The 19,607-nt window shown below is 30.8% G+C and overlaps 2 protein-coding genes across 2 annotated transcripts; one reads left to right on the top strand and one right to left on the bottom strand.

Annotated features, from left to right (window-relative positions):
- Positions 1–4,517: 4,517 nt before the first annotated feature.
- On the top strand, positions 4,518–6,770 carry LOC145090130 (uncharacterized). The gene is made up of 4 exons (XM_079028470.1): positions 4,518–5,033; positions 5,160–5,966; positions 6,037–6,503; positions 6,551–6,770. The coding sequence occupies exons 1-4, from the start codon at positions 4,518–4,520 to the stop codon at positions 6,768–6,770; spliced, it is 2,010 nt and encodes a 669-aa protein (XP_078884596.1).
- A 3,182-nt stretch (positions 6,771–9,952) lies between these two features.
- On the bottom strand, positions 9,953–11,234 carry LOC145088723 (ethylene-responsive transcription factor 5-like). Its single transcript, XM_079027118.1, has one exon. The coding sequence runs from the start codon at positions 11,106–11,108 to the stop codon at positions 10,194–10,196; it is 915 nt and encodes a 304-aa protein (XP_078883244.1). The 5' UTR covers positions 11,109–11,234; the 3' UTR covers positions 9,953–10,193.
- Between the last annotated feature and the right edge of the window lie 8,373 nt (positions 11,235–19,607).

The following is a 19,607-nucleotide window of genomic DNA, read 5'->3' as shown; positions in this document are numbered from 1 at the left end:
AATTGAATTTTTGCTTGTGGTGATTTTGATAGTTTGGGATTGCTTTTAGGGTTTCAATTATATTCTACTTTGTTCAGATTTCTTTCCTATTATGTTTCAATTTCAAATAATTTTTTTTTTTGAATTTAGATTGAATGATTAGAGGTTCATAAACACTATTGTTCCCTTTTGGTGATCAGGGTTTCATGAAGTAAGTTTATGATCACGATAAGCTTATCTGAAAACTCACTTTGTCTTTCGATTGTTGACCACCACCAGTCAGGTTAGATCTATCAAATCCATGACCTGCTACTCCTTACTATATGTTTAGTTAGGATATGTCAGATTCATATTTTAGGGTTTTGTTATTTTTTCTATTTATGAAGCAATCATGCTGGGTGTTTTATGAAATGCATCAAACACTTTGAGGGCTAATCAGACAGCTCTTTGGAACAAAAGCAAATGATGAACTAATCTTATAATCGTCATTAACACAAGGGTTTCAAATGGTAAGACTTTCAAATGCTGTAATCATATTCTTCCAATCATTATTTAAGAAAAATCATCTCTAAATGGATTGTCTAATTCTAAACAGAAATTCTACATGGGTTGCAGTTACGTGATCAGTAGGTATCTTTCCCTACTCAATTTCGTTATTTAGAATATGATTGGGTTCTAATTCCACATTTGGCTTGACCTAATATTGGGGGTATTATGATATTGATGAATACTTTGATCCAATTTATATATATATATATATATATATATATATATATATATATATATATATATGTGTGTGTGTGTGTGTGTGTGTGTGTGTGTGTGTGTGAGCCTAAAACTCCAATGTCTGCTAGGTTACGAAATTTCCAAAGTGATTATATTGTTTTTGTTATTTTGTGGCAAAAGCTCTTTAATTTGCATAATATGTATCTGGTTTATGTAATTTTTTTGATTTGTGAAGAAAGATTGTAAGTAATATAAATATTAACTATTACTTTTATTTAATTTTTGGATTTTTCTATGGTTTAATTCTTTAAAATGGTTGATTTTTTTTGCAGATTATTGCAGAATAACATCATAGGGGCAATTCCATCTTTAGTTCATTTAACAGCCCTTCAATACATGTAAGAAAATTCACAAGGATATTTTTTTAGTTTTTTACTAACTCCACAATGTGAATTTCAGAAACACTTCTCTTATTTATTATTATTTTTTTTTTGTTTTTATCTTGAAAAAATATCATCAGGTCAACCAAATGATGACGCTTCGCTTACCAACACCCTACTAATTCTCTTAATTTTTTAATTTTAAAGTTCATTTTAACCTCCCACATTTATGTACATGAATTTAAATTTATATGTTTGTTTTTGTTGAATGATGTAACATGGAAAAGGGAAAAGAAGAAGTAAGGTTTACGGTGTTGTATTCTGATCTTCACTCTCTCAAGAATGAATGGCACAATCCCATCCATTCCATGATTCTAATTTTTTTTCTTGAAAAAAGGTTAGCAGATAAGAAGCAATCGGTAAAATCCATAAAGACTGAATACTTTATTTTTGTTTTGAATAGGTTGCATAAATAGCTTATTGATTAGCTTTTTCAATTTTAGAATTTAGTTGTGTGTCATCTGTTAAACCGAACAACAAAATTCTCTTGGGTTAGTTAGACCTCTGCAATTTTACATTTTTTTCTCATTCCTGAAATCAAAGTGTAGCAGGTTATTTGAATTGAAATTTTTGTTGCTATTACCATTAGTTTCATGTCAAATTGCAAAAATTGAAAGGCGAACGTGTAAGTTGAAAAACTAAATGAATAAAATGTATTTTGTAGGAAAACATGTCATGTGATCTTTTTTTCAGATGTTTAAATGTTTATTCTGCTATAATATCTAAAGCCTTTTTTTTTTCAAATTTCTGAAAGCAAGCAGGATTTTGAAATTGAAAAAGATTTTAGCTTTGGGCTGAACATGATAGAAACCACAAACTACAGGGACCTTTTAAAAAAAAAGAGTAAATAACATAAAATGATCTGCATGCTTTTTTTATTGTATGAATTGGAATATTTTTGAAATTTGGTGGTTATTTTACGGTTTACCCCTGCATTGATCTAAAGGTGTTAGATTCAATCACTTTTATTTCATATGACTGTTTCTTCATTTTATGATGCTTAAATGCTTCTATTTAACCTCATATTTTGGTGTTTTTAAATAAGAGTAGAGTATGTTTTTAATTTATGTAGTTAATTTTAGATTTTAAAAATACAGTTCTCAGCAATTTGGGCTACATCCTTCTACTATAACATATAAATTAATGTATGATATTCTTTTTGTCTTCTTCTTATTCTTGTCTTTGGATTTTGAACTTCATCTATGGCTTTATGGATGTTGTAGGCACACAAGTTTTAAGAAGCTGAAGAAAATTTTGAAACCATTTTGACAGATTAGCTTTCAATCAATGCCACACTGAATGGATGGTATCATTGGGTATGTTTTGGTTTGGATATGCTTTCAAATGATTTTTTTTTCATGCACATCATTTTGTAAAAAGTTATTATTGGTATGGATTCCACAGTTTATCGTCCAAAAGTTCATGTACTACTCATCTAATTTTATGTGGTTTGAATTCAAGTTATATCTTTGTAGATTATAATAATAAATAAATAAATACTTTTGTTTGAAATTAATGATATTATTATTACTTTAAATTCTATTGTTAGATATTAGGGTATGGATGGACTGGAATGTTGAGAAATCAGGGGTAAAAACTGCATCTACATACTATGTTTATAGTTACAAATTATTTCCTCTAACATTTTTGGACCAAACTGCCCTTGCATACTGTTTTTATAGTTATAAATTTTTTATTCTAACATTTTTGGACCAAACTGCCCCTGTATACTTTTTCTATACTTAAAAAATTTTGATTTTAAGTTTTTTGGACCATACTGCCCCTGCATACTGTTTTTAAACTTAAAAAAATTCATTTTAACAATTTTGGACCAAACTGTCCCTACATACTATTTTATACCTAAATTTTTTTGATTTAAAAGTTTTGGACTGAAATCCCCCTGCATAATGTTTTTACACATAAAAAAATTGAATTTAACAATTTTGGATGAAACTTCCCTTACATACTCTTTTTATAGTTAATCTTTTTTTTTATTTTTTTTTTATTTTAACAGTTTTGGACAAAACTATCCCTACATATTGTTAATTTGGTTAGGACCAGAAAAAGTACACAAATCCGGACCCCGCTTCACTGTTCCTCGGTTACAACACTCCGCTTTGTTCCGATTTTGCATCGGCTGGCTGACTCTAATTTTATTTCATTCTTATGTAGGTTTCGACGAATTTGAAAGGAGTTTCAAGGTCGGCTTCTGTAACTTCCCTCCAGATTTCATCACTATTTGTGTTGTGTTTTTGGTTTCACCCAACTTTTGAACAGGGAATCCGCCATCTGTGGATGTCGCCGATTGGGATATCGAGTTCGCTGCCAATGCAACCCTCGATTTTCCGTCAGTGTGGCGGGAGGAGTAACGATTCAACTCCTCCGAAACCTTCGGTGTCTGTTAAGCGCCTTCAATGAAGTCGCCGACAGCATGAAGCAAAATTCACCAAAAAAAATATTATTTTAATGTATTTTATTGGATTTATGGGTAAAATAAAAAATGTAGATGGTTTGATTCAAAAAATGACTTATTTGATAATTGATCATTTGTGTGTTTTTTTCCATACAGGGATTTAGTTCTCACGTAGCAAACACCATTCCTGCAACAACAATTCCCATGGTACAACAACAGAAAGCAAGCCTACGAAATTGATGATTCCGCATGGCTTATGTACAAAGATGGGAATCTTTATGTCGCTATTCCTTAGGTAAAGCTCATTGTTGTTAATATATTTAATACAAGAAAATCATTCCATTCTTACAATGGAATGCAAAGACTGATTCCATTCCATGCAGACACATCTGAACTTTGGATGAATTCAAGGGACATTCCAAGCCTACAATCGGCAACGCGACATAAGGTTGAAGTACCTGTTGACGGCACCGTGAGACTGTGACTTTTCCATTTTTAGGTTATATATGTAGTAAATTTTCGATCGTATCTGTTTAACTCCATGCCCCGCAACGCGGGGCTCCTCATCTAGTTACCATTAAACCTAAACATATTCTTCTTCTTTGTCATTAGTACCGCCATTAATATTAAGGAAAATGACATTTGAGGGTAATAATGTGTTAGCCTTGTGTTCATTAGGTCTTTTATCTTTTTTTTTTTGTCTTTATTATACCATTGAACTTAATATTCTTGCTCATCAAAACCATCACGACCGGTTATCACTTGTTTTACCGGTTACCACATTTAATTAGAGATGACATGTCATATTACGTGGACTTAGAACACATTTCATACCCGTTTTTCTTTCACCTCTTTCTCCTTATAGTTAGGGTTCAGTAAATTGAAGAAAATAGTTCAATCGAAGAATACAGTTACGAAATTGAAGAGAATTGGTAAATGCGAGTGTTATAGTGAAGAAGATGGCCTCCGATTCCAAACAATGTAAGTATTTGACAGTTTATATACATTATAATGGTTTATTCGCACCAAAACCATTAGTGTACTTAAACGATGTTGTGGTTTCAATCTGTGATGTCGATTTTGGTGCAATGGATCTCAAAGAGTTTAAGTTGTTCATTGCAAAATTGATTGAAGGCAGTTGCGATAATGTATATTACTGCACTAGAAATAAACCATTGGTAGAGGGTATTAGGAGAATTGGGAATGATGCTGACTACTTTGAGTTTATTGAAATGGGTTATAGTGATGAAGCTGGTCTAAGAATGAATGTGTATATAGACCATAAAAATGAACCTGTACTTGATTGTGATGATATGGAAGTAGTACAAGATGATGAAGAGCCTTATTCTGGGGAAGACCCGGATGATAATATGATTCACAACTTTCTGATGATATTCCATATGAGCATGAAGCAGATGATTACATTCCTTCTCTTGACAAGACTATTGGTGATGAACTCTTACACCGGGTCTCATGTATGTGTAAGGATATAAATGATGAAGCTGAAATTGATGAGGTTGAAACCAAGAATGGGGTTGACAAACCAGTGTACCCTGTCCATAATGAGAACCAGAAATGGGACAAAATGGTACCAATTCTAGATATCAAATTTCTCTAACCCCATGGAATTGAAAATTTGTGTGACTAACTATGCAGTGAAGAATGGGCACAACCTTTATTTTGAGAAAAATGATAGTCAAAGGTTATTGGTGAGATGTTGTAAAGATAACAAGAACCCCTCTGGTCCTTTTAGACTGTTGGCTTCCTGGATGAGTAGTGAAAGGTCTTTCCAGATTAAGTCCTTAGTTGATGACCATAACTGTTCAAGAGTCTTCAAACTTGGTTCCATTGTAACATATAAATGGACTGGAAAGCATTTTAAGAATCAACTTTTGAAGAAGCCCAAAATGAGCATAAGGAAAATGAAAGCCAAAGTAAGTACAAAGTTTAACTTGATCGTTAGTGTCACTCAATGTAGAAATGCTAGGAGATATGCTTTGGATGAGATAGAGGGTAGTTTGATAGAACATTATGGTAAAGTATGGAGTTATGGAGAAGAAATAATGAGAACAAATACTGGTTCAACAGTAAAGATATATGTGAATGTCATGCTTGATTCCACCACTTACTTTTCTAAAATGTATGTTTGTTTTAAGGGTGTGAAGGATGGTTGGATTGCAGCATGTAGGAGGGTAATAGGGGTAGATGGTTGTTTTTTAAAGGGTATATGTAGAGGCCAATTATTAGCAGCTATGGGTAGGGATGCAAACAACCACATCTTCCTTATTGCATGGGCTGTGGTGGAAGTTGAAAATAAGGAAACATGGAAGTGGTTTCTTGACCTTCTTCTGGATGACACTGAAATGGGAATTGGTCATGGATTGACCCTCATATCAGACCAACATAAGGTATATTTTTGTTTTGTTTTGTTTGAGTTGAATATTTTTGTTATGTCATCTATTTCATGTTTTCTTTGAGGGATTAATAGAGGTTGTTAAAGAAAGGGTTCCAACAGCAAAGCATAGACAATGTGTGAGGCGCATCTATGTTAACTTCAAGAAAAGATTCAAAGGTGAACAATATAGGAAGTTGTTTTGGGCAGCAGCTGCCAATACTACTCAACCTAAATTTGAGGCAGAAATGAATTCCATAAAAAAGTTGACCCTTTGGCTTATGAATACCTCATGGAGGGACTCTAAAAGTTGGTGCAAGACATTCTTTGAAGTGGACAGGGCTTGTGATGCTTATGAGAATGGCATATCAGAAAGTTTCAACTCTGTTATTGATTTTGCTAGGAAAAGGCCACTCTTCACCATGTTGGAAGAGATTAGGATTTATGTAATGGAGAGGATGTATAAAATGTTGCTAGAGGGACAAAGTTGGGGGAATTTAAAAATATATCCATCTATAAGATTAAAGATATCAAAGTTAAAGAAACAGCAAAAGTATGATATAACTTCTATTTTATAAGTATTATTTTCTCATCTATAAGATTAATAGAACTTCTTATTTTTATGGGAAAAATTTGGGGAGTTATACCTTCTGGGATACAACAATATGAGGTTAGGATTGGAAATGATGGATATGTTGTGGACCTTAACAACAACACATGTGGATGTAGATCTTGGCAAGTATCAGGTATCCCATGTGTGCATGCAATGGCAACCATTTCATACCTCAACAAGAATGCAGAGGATTATGTTGCACCATGATTCCATACAACCATGTTCTTGACTTGTTACAACCATACCATTAATCCACTTAACGGTTGATCCATGTGGCCTGAAGTTCCCTACATGAAGCCATTTCCTCCCCAAAAAAGAAGGTTACCAGGAAGGCCAACCCTTAAAAGGAAAAGGGATCAATCTGAGAGGGAAAACCAGGGGAAAACAAGGCATACTATCTCAAAAGTAGGTGCAGTTAGGAGATGCACCATTTGTAGAGAAACGGGCCACAATAGATCAACATGTCCTACAAGACCAGAAGCTGCAGCATCCACTTCACTGCCAAAAAAGAAGAAAGCTAAAAAATGTAAAACAGAGAAAGGTATGCCATTAAAACAATGTAATTATACTTTAACATCCAACTCATTAACTAAACCTTTGTATAGCAAGTATTGTGGAACCAGTTCAAGTAAATCCAGTTTAAGTGGAACCAGTTCAAGTAGATCCAATTCAAGTGGATGCTCCTGTACAACCTGTTGATGATGTTCAAGTAGATGATCCCGCTCCACATGTGATGTTCAAGTAGATGATCCTGTTAATGATGTCCCCGTTCAACCTGTTGCAACTGGGAAGAGGACACGAAAATACTCAAAAAGAATTACCAAGATTGGGTTGAGGGGAAGGTTTTGAAGAAAAAAGGAAGCACTGATCACAACCCAATGGTGTTGGAATGAATTTATGTTTTAATATTTTTGGGAGACAAACTTTTAGTCTTTTAATTATGTAATCGGGAAAACTTTTAGTCATGGCATATCTTTTGACATATTAGGACAAATGCAGGCACAACTTTTGTAATGGTGCACATGCTAATGGAATCTTACAAGTTTGTCTTTTATCTATATTATATGCTTGGGTGTTATACTTAATTTGGACCATTTTACCCCTGCATCATGTCCAATTCACTAACCAGTTAAACACATTAATATTTCTTTGAAATCACTCAAATCATCAAACTTTCATTAATATAAAAGATTTAGTGTTAATACATTAAGAAATGTTTGATGTTGTTGTTGTTGTGGTTAATATGGACCATTTTACCCCTGCATAATGTCAAATTCACTAACTTGTTAAACACACTAATATTTCTTTGTAACCACTCAAAACATCAAACTATCATTAGTAAAAAAAGATTTAGTCTTAAAACATTAAGAAATGTTTGATTTTGTTGTGGTTAATCTGGACCATTTTACCCTTGGATCACATTAAGACATTAGCAATTGATTGCTGTTATACTTAATCTGGGCCATTTTACCTCTGCATCATGTATAATTAACTAACATGTTAAACACATTAATATTTCTTTGAAACCACTCAAAACATCAAATTGTTATTACTCAAAAAGATTTAGTATTAATACATCAAACAAAATACAACATTGTCATTGAATACAACTTCACTAACAACTTCTTAAACACAAACAACAGAAAGAACACAATCATCAGAACTTTATGAGTAAATAACTTTCATTTGATTTTTTCAAACTCTTGTCTAACAACAGAAATAACACAATCATCATAAGTTTATGAGTAAATAGCTTCCATTTGATTTTTTCAAACTCTTGTCTAACAACCAAATTTTCTTGTTCCATCTTCATCTTACATATGCTAATCTGGTTTTCCAATGTAGAAATTTTGAGGGTTAAGTTGCACAGTTCTTTTTGGTCCTTCCAAGGACTGACTTCATTATCAGGGGTTTCATGCTCCAACCATTCTCAGAACTTGCATTTTGGTCCTTCATTCTTGGAAAAAGTAACAAATTGGTTAAATAAAGAACAAAGAAAGAACACTAAACCAAAAAGATAAAAACATTTGATTTACCATGGAGTTAGGGCACAATCTGATTTTTTTTTTCCTGGATTGTCTTTAGTTCTTGAAGTTTGTACGCGAGATAGTAACCCACAATAACAAGGATTTTCTGGTTGAAATTCAGCATTTCATTTGTAAGAGATAGAAATAATAATAATAATAATAATAATAATAATAATAATAATAATAATAATAAAAAGAAGAAGCATCCATGTCAATCTAGGGCACAATTGATGAGAATGACGCATATTGCAGCTTAATATTGTATGACTTGCATTTAATAAGTCAAGTGTATGCCACATAATGTCACCTACAACAACCGGTCGCGATGGTTTTGGTGAACAGAAATATTAAGTTCAATGGTATAATAAAAAAATAAAAATAAAGAACCTAATAAATACAAAGCGAACATTTTATTACCCTTGTTAGCCATCCCAACTCCCATCAACACTTCTTGTTTCTAATAAAAATATACCCATTGCCATTTTTCCACCTTCTTCTTTCCATGTCGTTGTCATCAAACAAGATCACCAGCTACTTTTTTCTCTTCTTTTACTTTATTGATCTTTTTCCTTTTTCCTTTTTTTTTTCTCATGGAATCGTTTCTGAAATTCAAAATCATTGTTGGGATCTTAAATGATTAAATCCAAAATTGTTGCTAAGGGTGGTCCAGAAGGGAAAATCTTAAAATTTGTAAGCATTAAATCTTCATCTCCTACATTTTAGAAAGATGGAGTGAAGGAACCTCATATACGAAAACCACGTCTTGAAGGAATCCTTGAGTGGAAAAGATGCAGCGAATTGAAATGATTACTTTAAGTTTAGAAACAAATCCAAACACACATGATATATGGTATTATAACATTTTTACTATACTCTATTATCATATTCTTAATTATTATGTAACGTCATATTTTAAAAAGACGTACGTAGTGGAAAAGAAATTGGTCGTTGCCATAAATTGATTTATCATTTATTCTTATTCTTATTATATAATATTTCAAAAATTAAACAATACAGTGGACGAGATTCCAAATGCAGATGATTGGCCTAATAACGTTTTCCGTGAATATTCACAATTTAATTACTAAACTAATAAAGAGTCTTAGATCATCTTGAAGGTTCTTTTTGGCATAATTTTGCTAAAGTGATTGCTGAGTAGCCCCTATAATCTCTAACGTTCTTAAACAACATATAAAAATGTGAAACGTGTAAAAAAATAAAGTATGAGGGATCTGTTTTTTAATGATTTCTAATCGAAGACCAGCTGTTGCTATATTTACACTTTATTTTGAAATTATTTCATGTTAAATCAATAATTAAATTGTATATAAAATATTGCGTTTAGTCGTATCAACAAGCAAATAAAAAATAAATATATCATATTTATTTCATAATAAACATAAACAAATAATAATAATAGAAGTAAAATGAATACGTGGGAACTGCTTCACTATTCTCTGTATGTACACTAAACACCTCACCATCTTTTTTTTTTTTTTTCTTTTAAAGAAAGGGGTGTTGGATAATACTAAACGATATATGACTAACGGCTATTCGTGGCACGTTTGAGTTTTCCATAGTTAGTAAACACCGGTAAATCCTATTAGATAACCATACAACCCGACGAAAAGCCAACACCGGGATAAGGTGATAACGGAGGCACCTCGAATATACCCTTTCCGTTACCGTCACCGTCACCAAAATCCCAAACCGTCGTCCAGCATGACGGCGTTAGCGGCCCAATTGCCGCGTCAGTCGTCTTAACACCGCTGGACTCCGCCATCACCATTTCTGTCTCCATCTCCTTTTTCACTTCTTTCCGACTTTCTCTCTCCTCCACCTCAGCCTCTCTGGCCACCCTTTTACGCCCGTTACTCTTCACCACCGGCATCTCTGCCGCCTCATTTAAATTCCCGATTTCAAGCGGAAAATTTAATATTGCCTTACTACCGCGAAGCTTAAACGCCGCCCTGTCGTACGCCTTCGCCGCCTCCACCGCGGTGTCGAACGTCCCAAGCCAAACCCTTGTGCCTTTCTTATTCGGATCACGAATCTCCGCTGCGAACTTCCCCCAAGGACGTTGTCTCACTCCTCTGTAATGTCTCCTCTCCTCAACACCCCCCACCTTCTCCGCCACCACAGTTTTCTTGATCACCGGTGGAGGAAACGGAATCGATATGTTTAGCGACGGTTTTCTTTCCTTAAAACTATTCCCACTAACACTACCACCACCGCCAGTCTGTTTCCATGGATTTTTACAGACCGCGGGTTCACGCATCACGTTAAATTCAAATTGTTCATCAGAAACGGAGTTGCTGAAAGGTTCAAAAACAGGGGATGAAGACGAACAAGAAGATGAATTACTGGATGAAATTTGAGGGAAAAGAAAATCAGAAGTCTGGACACTGTGTGAATCATTATCGGTGAGACCAGAGTAAGTTTGAAGGAAGGATAGATCATCGATTAGAAGGTGGTGACGGATGAGATCTAAAGCTGAAGATTGATCAGGGGACGCCATTGTTGAGCAGAAGTGAAGAAGATTAAAGAGATGGGTTTATTGAATCGAAGGAAACCTTAAGTGGAAAAGATGGAGTGAAATGGGAGTGATATATATAACGTAAGAATGGACACTGGATAGACTTTGACTACTAAAGAAATATGAGAAGATAGAGACATGTACATTGAGAAGGGAGAGAGGGGGGTTCGCCGATGGTGAGAGGAAGCATCAGTTAATTTGTGACGATGACGCAAATTCAACACTCATGATATTTTTTTTCGTTATTTTACAATTTAGTCCCTAAGCTTCAAAAAAACTATCACCAATTTCCTATCTTCCACTTAATTTGGTTGGTAGCGATTTCAAAACCTTTTTCTTATGCTGTCAATTATCATAGAAGCCTTTTTCCAAACTTTTAACATATAAATAATATTTTTATAGAAAAAATCAACCTGATGAATAGTTCTTATAGGAATTAGCAAGACCAGTTAGTATTTATAGGTTATCTTTGTCTTAAACAAACCTCTTTTCATGTATGAAAAGAAAGAAATTGATCAAAATTATTCTACTTTTTGCTTGAAACTTTATAAAAGATGATCCGTTCAAAACCTAACATATTCAAAATCTTGTTGCTACTTAATTTATAAATATAATTGATCTTGGATATGTTCAGTGTAGACAATTTACCTTTATTGTCGAAAACTCTCCTATCCGTTTACAGAAAAGATGCATAAAAAGGAAAGTTTGAGGACTAAATCTACAACAAATAAGATGTTGGTGGTACAAAATTATAATTTATATGTGGGGCGTGCGGGGAAATGAACGTATGTGTTGTCTGCTATCCATTTTTTTTCTCCGTTCCCAGTTTCTTGTGTACGACCCCAATCCCTACTCTTTTTTTAGGGAAAAGATTTATATGGGTAACTATTTTTTAAAATTGTTCAAAAAATACCACTTAAGTTTAGTTCCTTTAAAAAATATGATTCAAGTAAAATATTTGTACACAAAACACAATATATATAAGTTTGTAAGTCTATCATGCATTCAAGTATATAAACTCACTTGAGTATGGTCTTTCTATCAATATGGGACTCATTTCTACATCCACCTCTCTTGCTAACTTCTATTCTCAATTACCCAACTTAAAGTATTGATATCTATGTATACTTCATTTTGGACATATATATATATATATATATATATATATATATATATATATATATATATATATATATATATATCAATTTGAAGCATTCATAGAGAAGAACACAAACCACTTAAAGTTAATTATATATACAACATACATATATATTTATATATGTCCAAGGTTAGTAAAAATATACAAATTTATACTAGAATTTTCATCAAGTATGAGGTTAAACTGGTTCAAGATTCATGGGAGAGGATCGTGAAGCTAGAGACCATGGAAATTGTAGCAAATCTCAGTTAGTTTCTCTAGTTGGTTCGGTGGATCTAATGGAGATTATGTGTATAGATTTGAACAAAAGAGCCCATGGATGGTATGATATTGTGACAGGATGTTTTTGCAACCCAAATTCGGATTTTAGGTTAAAGATTTACAGCATTTGGAGTTTTCAATTGGAAACCTTAGTTTAAATTAAAGAAGAATACAAATGCGACTTGTTTCTGCATGGGAAGACATAAGTGATTCATACACAACATATTTTTTCCATACAAAACAATTTATGCTTTATAATGATATCTTTTGTGTTTGTCTTTATTTTCTCATCGTTGTTTGAAAGCTCAGTAATAAACATCTGTAGTTGGGTTACGTCACGTAAAAATTAGCCTTTGAAAGACTTTAATTCACCTGAATCACTACAACCCTAACAAATAAGTAGATATTCATTCCTCTGAATTTCGAAGAAAAAACAGAAAAGAAAGGCAGCCATTAAACAATTCATCTGATTAATATTTTATTCTAAAGCAAATGCACAAGCCCTTTACAGGCCAACGTTCAACAAATCTTGATAATGGACGGGGCATGTTAGAATTTAGCCACACCATGGTCTCTATTGGACACACGATCATTCTATGGAAAAAAAAATGAGATTAGAACATCGTGATAAACACTAATAACATTCAATCTAAGCAAAAACATTAAAAAAATACGTTTCTCGTGGATACTAGAAGTTTTTTTAGGTGACTGAAACCTATTTCAAAACTGGGTTTTCACAATTTTAAAACTCCCTATGTTGCAAAAAATCGTTGTTATGTGAAATATATATGTTTTGGCTCTATAATCAATATGTTTTTAACTCTATGATGAAAAAAGTGTATCACAATCAACTTGTGAAATATCCTTTAAATGTGATGAATATTAAAGCAAAAACTAACAAAACAAATAACGTTTAAATGCGATGCATATTAAAGCAAGCAAAACAAATATTTGGGGTATATAAAAACGTTGTAATGGAGCTAAATAATTTTTTTCTTTAAAAAAAACGGTAAATCTATTCAACTTACAAGTTATTTTTAATTTCATATACTTTTCGGATTGGACGTGATCAACATTTGACCTCAAACAAGAAGGTATTAAGTTGTGATAAAAACACTCTGATCCTACTATTTTTAAATACATGTTAAATAAGCTTATTAATTTTAGTCCAAAGTATCCGGTGCAAATATTAAAATGGTATCTCATAAAAAAAACATAATGATAATTGAAATAGTGGAGAATTCGTTTTTCATTTTATCAACTAATTCAAATGATATCTTAAATAGTGGATACCTACGTTTCCAAATACATTGTTTTTTTAATAATAACATTAACTAAAGAGAAATTAAATATTATCCTATTTTTCTATATTGTTACATATAAAGTTTATATTAATTCAAATCAACAACTTAAACTCAATGAATATTTTCGAATTATTCAAGTATGAAAATGATGTATACTCGCATTTATATGTTGGAATAGTCTATTTATAGCTTGTTTAGTAAATTATGCATTACAAAATACAGAAAATAAATGGTGCACGACTACATGCATCATGGTCAAAGGTGATGACTAAGTCAATCTTCCATGTTCAAAGGTTTGACCTTTGACTTTTTTCACTCTTTGATTTCCTTTCCATTTTTATTTTTTTTATCGCTTCATTTGTTATCTCGTTTCGTCTTTGTTGCAAGGTTACAATTAGGGTAATGATAAAAAATCCAAAATCGAATAACCGAACCGAACCATCATTTATTTAGTTAACCAAATAATAATAACTTATTTGATTTGGTTTTGGTTAACCTTTTATGATTTTTATTAAACCGAAAAGCAGAATAGACTATTTAATATATATATATATATATATATATATATATATATATATATATATATATATATATATATAGAGAGAGAGAGAGAGAGAGAGAGAGAGTTAAGATCAAATAAGAAGAAAATTTTTGGTAGTAAGGTAAGAAATTTTTTTATATGCATATTTTCTTAGCAAAAAATGAAATGAATCATTAGATGATTCAAAAGTAAGATGATTCACAAGAAAAAATTCCGAAAAAAACACCTTCATGATTCATTTTTAGGTAAATCAAGAAAAAAATTCACTTTTATGACAATTTTAGTGAATATCAACAAAATCATCATAAAAATGAATCATCGAAATGTTTTTGTGGGATTTTTTTTGGTGAATCATGTTATTATTGATTCATTTGGTGATTGATTTGTTTTTTTCGCCAAAAAAATAAGTCGAATAAAAATTTCTTACCTTCCTACGAAAAAAAAATTCTTACCGGATCTATATATATATATATATATATATATATATATATATATATATATATATATATAGAGAGAGAGAGAGAGCTAGGTTCAAATGTGGATTAACATCTATTGTGCGGACGTGTGAACAATTCTATTATGTGAGAATGACAAAGAAAATATATTGTTTGATAATGTGAATACGTTCAATCTTACATAACTATTGTCATTATCACGCATTCTCACCAATTAAATCGACTATAAGGTTATTATAGACTTTTTTTTTATTATTCTCATTCTGTCATAATGGTGTCAGGATGTTTATTGAGTCGTATTCAGTAAAAATAAAAATGAGTGAAAAACGATGTGTGAGAACAAAAGTAAATAAGAATTAGTGAGAATACATGGAAATGACAATAATTGTGTGAGGTTGAACGTACTTACGTTACTAAACAACTTATTCTTTTAGTGATTTTTATAGAATATTATTGTCCGCATGTCCACACAATAGTTGTTCATATACATTATAATCTAACCCAATATATATATATATATATATATATATATATATATATATATATATACACACACACACACACACACACACACACACACACACGGAAGAGTTATATGGAAAACAAAAAACCCTAAAAAATCCTAAAAACCTTAAAAATGCATAAGAAAATACTTTAATCACAATTTTTTTTGACTTTATGTTACTAACAATCCCAACTTTCTTTATAAATTCGTTGAATTTTTTTTTTGAAAAAAAAATCATTTTTTAATCTTTTTTTTTCAGCGAATTTGTAAATAAAGTTGTGGTTATTAGTATTATAAAGTAAAAAAAATTGTGATCTCAAAGTATTGTTTTTATCTATTTTTAAGGTTTTTAGGGTTTTTTTTGTTTTCCATAGAACGAATATATATATATATATAGGCTTAGGTTATTTTGTTTTTACTAAGTATTGTGTGTCAGAATGCACAGATCTGGACCAATGCATGAAATTAATCAATGGACATGATTTGAGAGTGTATGATATTACAATGGGGTAACATGTAGCATATAATCACACAATTTTAAGCAAAAGGGTATTTTGGACAATTAACTATATTTATAAAAGGAAATTTTCGGATTTTTAGGGATGATTAATTATCCTAATTTAAAAAAAAAATCTAAATTTTTTAATTAATTCAATTTCAATTTTTTACCGATTTTATTCTGTCAGAATATTTTTTGTTAGAATGATGCTCTTTCAGAATTTTATTCTAATAAAATATTATTTTGTTAGAATGACGGAATGTCAGCCATAAACTAGTAAATATATTTTCGATTTTATTCTTGCAGAATATATTTCCAATGCAGATATTTGATTTGAGAATTCTAGATATTATTCATATACATCCAAGTTGGGTCTATGATTTTATTATTAACGCACATCCGAAATAAAAAACAAATTCATTCATATTCTTACAGACTAATATCCTTATACATTTTAATATAGTTATACATATTCTAAAAGAATATCATCAAAAATGAATAAAATTCTTAAATAATAGCATTCTTGAATATACAATTATTGAACAAATACACTTGATCTTCTTCAGTGGTCCGTATAATCCACTTGATCTTCGCATATATACTTGTTGTTGAACTCGATTCTAAATATTTTTCTTGTATAATCAATATTGAATTCTTTCTCTATGCAATTCTGAAAGAATAAGATACATTACTCGTTAGTATTACCCATTAAACAAATATACTAGTTAACGAACATTCTTAAAGACATTCTAACATAATACATTTATATAAATAAATTTTGACAGAAAACATTACAAAATGCACTTAAATAACATTCTTTTAAATTTTTTTTGCGAATAATAGGCATCAAATTGATGATTGTTACTAACATCATTCTAAAAGACATTCTGCAAGAATGATTCTTTTAAGCTATAACTAAATAAAACATACTATAAATTCTTAAGTACACAATACAACCATTCTAATAAAATGTCGCAGACATTGAAATTCTATCAAAATACATATAAACAATTAACCAACATTCTATCAGAATGCATATAAACAATTAACCATTCTAATAGAATGTGGCAAACATCGAAATTCATTTACACAAGTATCTGAATTCCAATTGAAATTCTTACTAACAATTAACAAATGGTTTATTTTTACAGCAAATAACATGACCAGAAACAGTAAAAACATATCGAAGACCAAACTTAATTCAATGTTTCATACTTTCAAACCAATTAAACATAAAACTTGTTGAAATATAACTCAAATGAAGCTGAAATCCAATTAATTTCAATCAAAGACAAAAGAGAAATCAACCCAAGGGATAATCGAACCTGATAGATTGAAGACGACTTTGACAAACGACTTGTGAGAGAATCGAACGAATTCTGGGAAGAATGTGTTGAACTCATCTTGAAATCAAAGCAATCGATCTAGTTCTTGCCTTCTTTAAAGCTGATAAATCAACTAAATTAAACTTAACAACATACAAAAGAAATATTAACCTTGAAATTTCAGTTTTTGATAACAACTTCAGTCAAAATTACAACAATAAACACTAAATGTCTATCTAAATAAGAAAACAATTGCAGCAAAGTATAGGAAGATTACCAAAGTGAAAACTAAAAAATATACACAGATGTTAACACCAAATACGCAAGTTAAAACAGAACGATGCTTACTTAAATTGAAATTGATCGAGGCTTGGGCGATTAAGCCATACATTAATGATATAGACTTGAAATCAATGGAGGCTCGAGACCAAAATGACCTAATTTTGACGGCGGTGGTGGGGCATTTAATGATAACGGTGGAGGCCAGCAGCCTCCTGCTGCCAGACGAAGTCAAAGGAGGTGGAGGACTTCTCAAAACGGCATCACAGTAGTAATGGAGGGTGTTGGCGGGTGATTTTCCATTGAAATAGAGGGGTGGCAGTGGAGTGCTCGGTGGTGGACGAATGCGATGCAGTGGATCTGGAGGGAGGCGACGACATGAGATGTGGTAGGGCAATGGTTGACAGAATTTCAATTAAATGATTAGGTCAAATATATTTATTTTATTTCCTTAATTGTGGGATTTCAATTAAATGATTTCCTTAATTAAAAGTACAAAAGGTCCAAAATACCCTTAAATGATTTATTTAATTATTTATTATTTCTTGAATTCTCATTGGTGCATTTAGGCACACAATAATTGCTAAAAATATTTGAACCTAACTCTCTCTCTCTCTCTCTCTATCTCTATCTCTCTCTCTCTCTCTCTCGATATATATATATATATATATATATATATATATATATATATATATTGAAATTAACATTTTATATTGAAATTGATACATAGTTACTAAAATTATTTTCATAACTCTTTATTTAATTATTAACCATTATAAATTTATTATTATCTATATATTGTATTAAAAAACAGCTACTTAACCAAATGTCAATTAATTAACATTCCAACAATTCATTCCTTTTCATAGAACACTAAAGTTAAATTATCCCGCCTCTAAAACTTTTTGACTACATCGATAGTTCAAGACACCATATCATGAAAGATTGAATATAATATTGTATGTATTAATGTATTTTTTTTTCATTTAGTAAAAGTTTAGTAATTATTTTTATTAAAGTTTAATATTTATTGTTAAATGCAAAATTTTGTTCGGTTTAACAAGTAAACCAAATCAAATAATCTGTAACCGAATTAACCAAAACCGATTAAATCGAACATTATTTGGTTTGGTTATGGTTACTTTTAAGATGTAAAAAAACTGGTAAAACCGAATCGGTTAAACTGAAACCAAAAAAACCGACCGAATAACAACCCTACTTACGATACATTGTTTTTAACGACATCTTTGTTACAAACAAACTTTGTTGTTTTTTCTAAAATTTTTAATTAAAATTAACTATGTATTTGAAAATTATTTTATATAAACTTTAAAGGGAAATTAACTTATTAAGGTAATTATCTTTTCGTTTTGTTCATATCTAGGTAACTTTATTTTTTTGTACACAACTAGGTAACAAACTTTTTGGAAGTGTTCATATATGACCATTATGACCGAGTGTACCAGGTTACATCCGGTCATAATGGTAATATGTAAACACTTTAATAAAGTTCATTACTTAGATGTGTACAAAAAAACCCAAATATGAACAAAACGAAAAGGTAATTACCCTAATAAGTCGATTTTTTTTACCTTCTAAATTTTATTTGGTATAAAATTTAACCTAAATGATAAATACTTTTAAAACCACACCATTTTGGTTAATATTTTATTAAAATACACTTCTTCGTTAAAAAACTCTAGATTTGACAGAGAAAAAAAAACACAATGTCGTTTTAAAGAATTTTATTGTTTAAGATACTATCTTCAATTAAATTTGCTCCACGTATCATAGGAATTTAAAATACAAAAAACAAAATTATATTTTATTTACATCGATAACATAAGTCTTCTCTCTCTCTCTCTCATATATATATATATATATATATATATATATATATATATATATATATATATATATGGCTAGGTTATTTTGTTTCTTACATTTATTGTATGCTACAATGCACCAATAAGAATTTAGTAAATTAAATAATTATTTAATTAAATAAATACAGGTATTAAATGATTTCCATAATTATATTATCTTAAATGATATCCATAATTATAATTCATTTTTTATGGAAACTAATTAAATTTGTCATTAATGTCAGCAATAACATTCTTTCAGAATGAATTTGCATCTAGGTTTTTATA

The sequence above is a fragment of the Lactuca serriola genome, chromosome 2 (assembly GCF_051521515.1).
Source record: "Lactuca serriola cultivar US96UC23 chromosome 2, Lser_US96UC23_V15, whole genome shotgun sequence".
Classification (NCBI taxonomy): Eukaryota; Viridiplantae; Streptophyta; class Magnoliopsida; order Asterales; family Asteraceae; genus Lactuca; species Lactuca serriola.
Note: the sequence above shows the minus strand (reverse complement) of the source record. Positions and strands in the feature narration are given on the sequence as shown.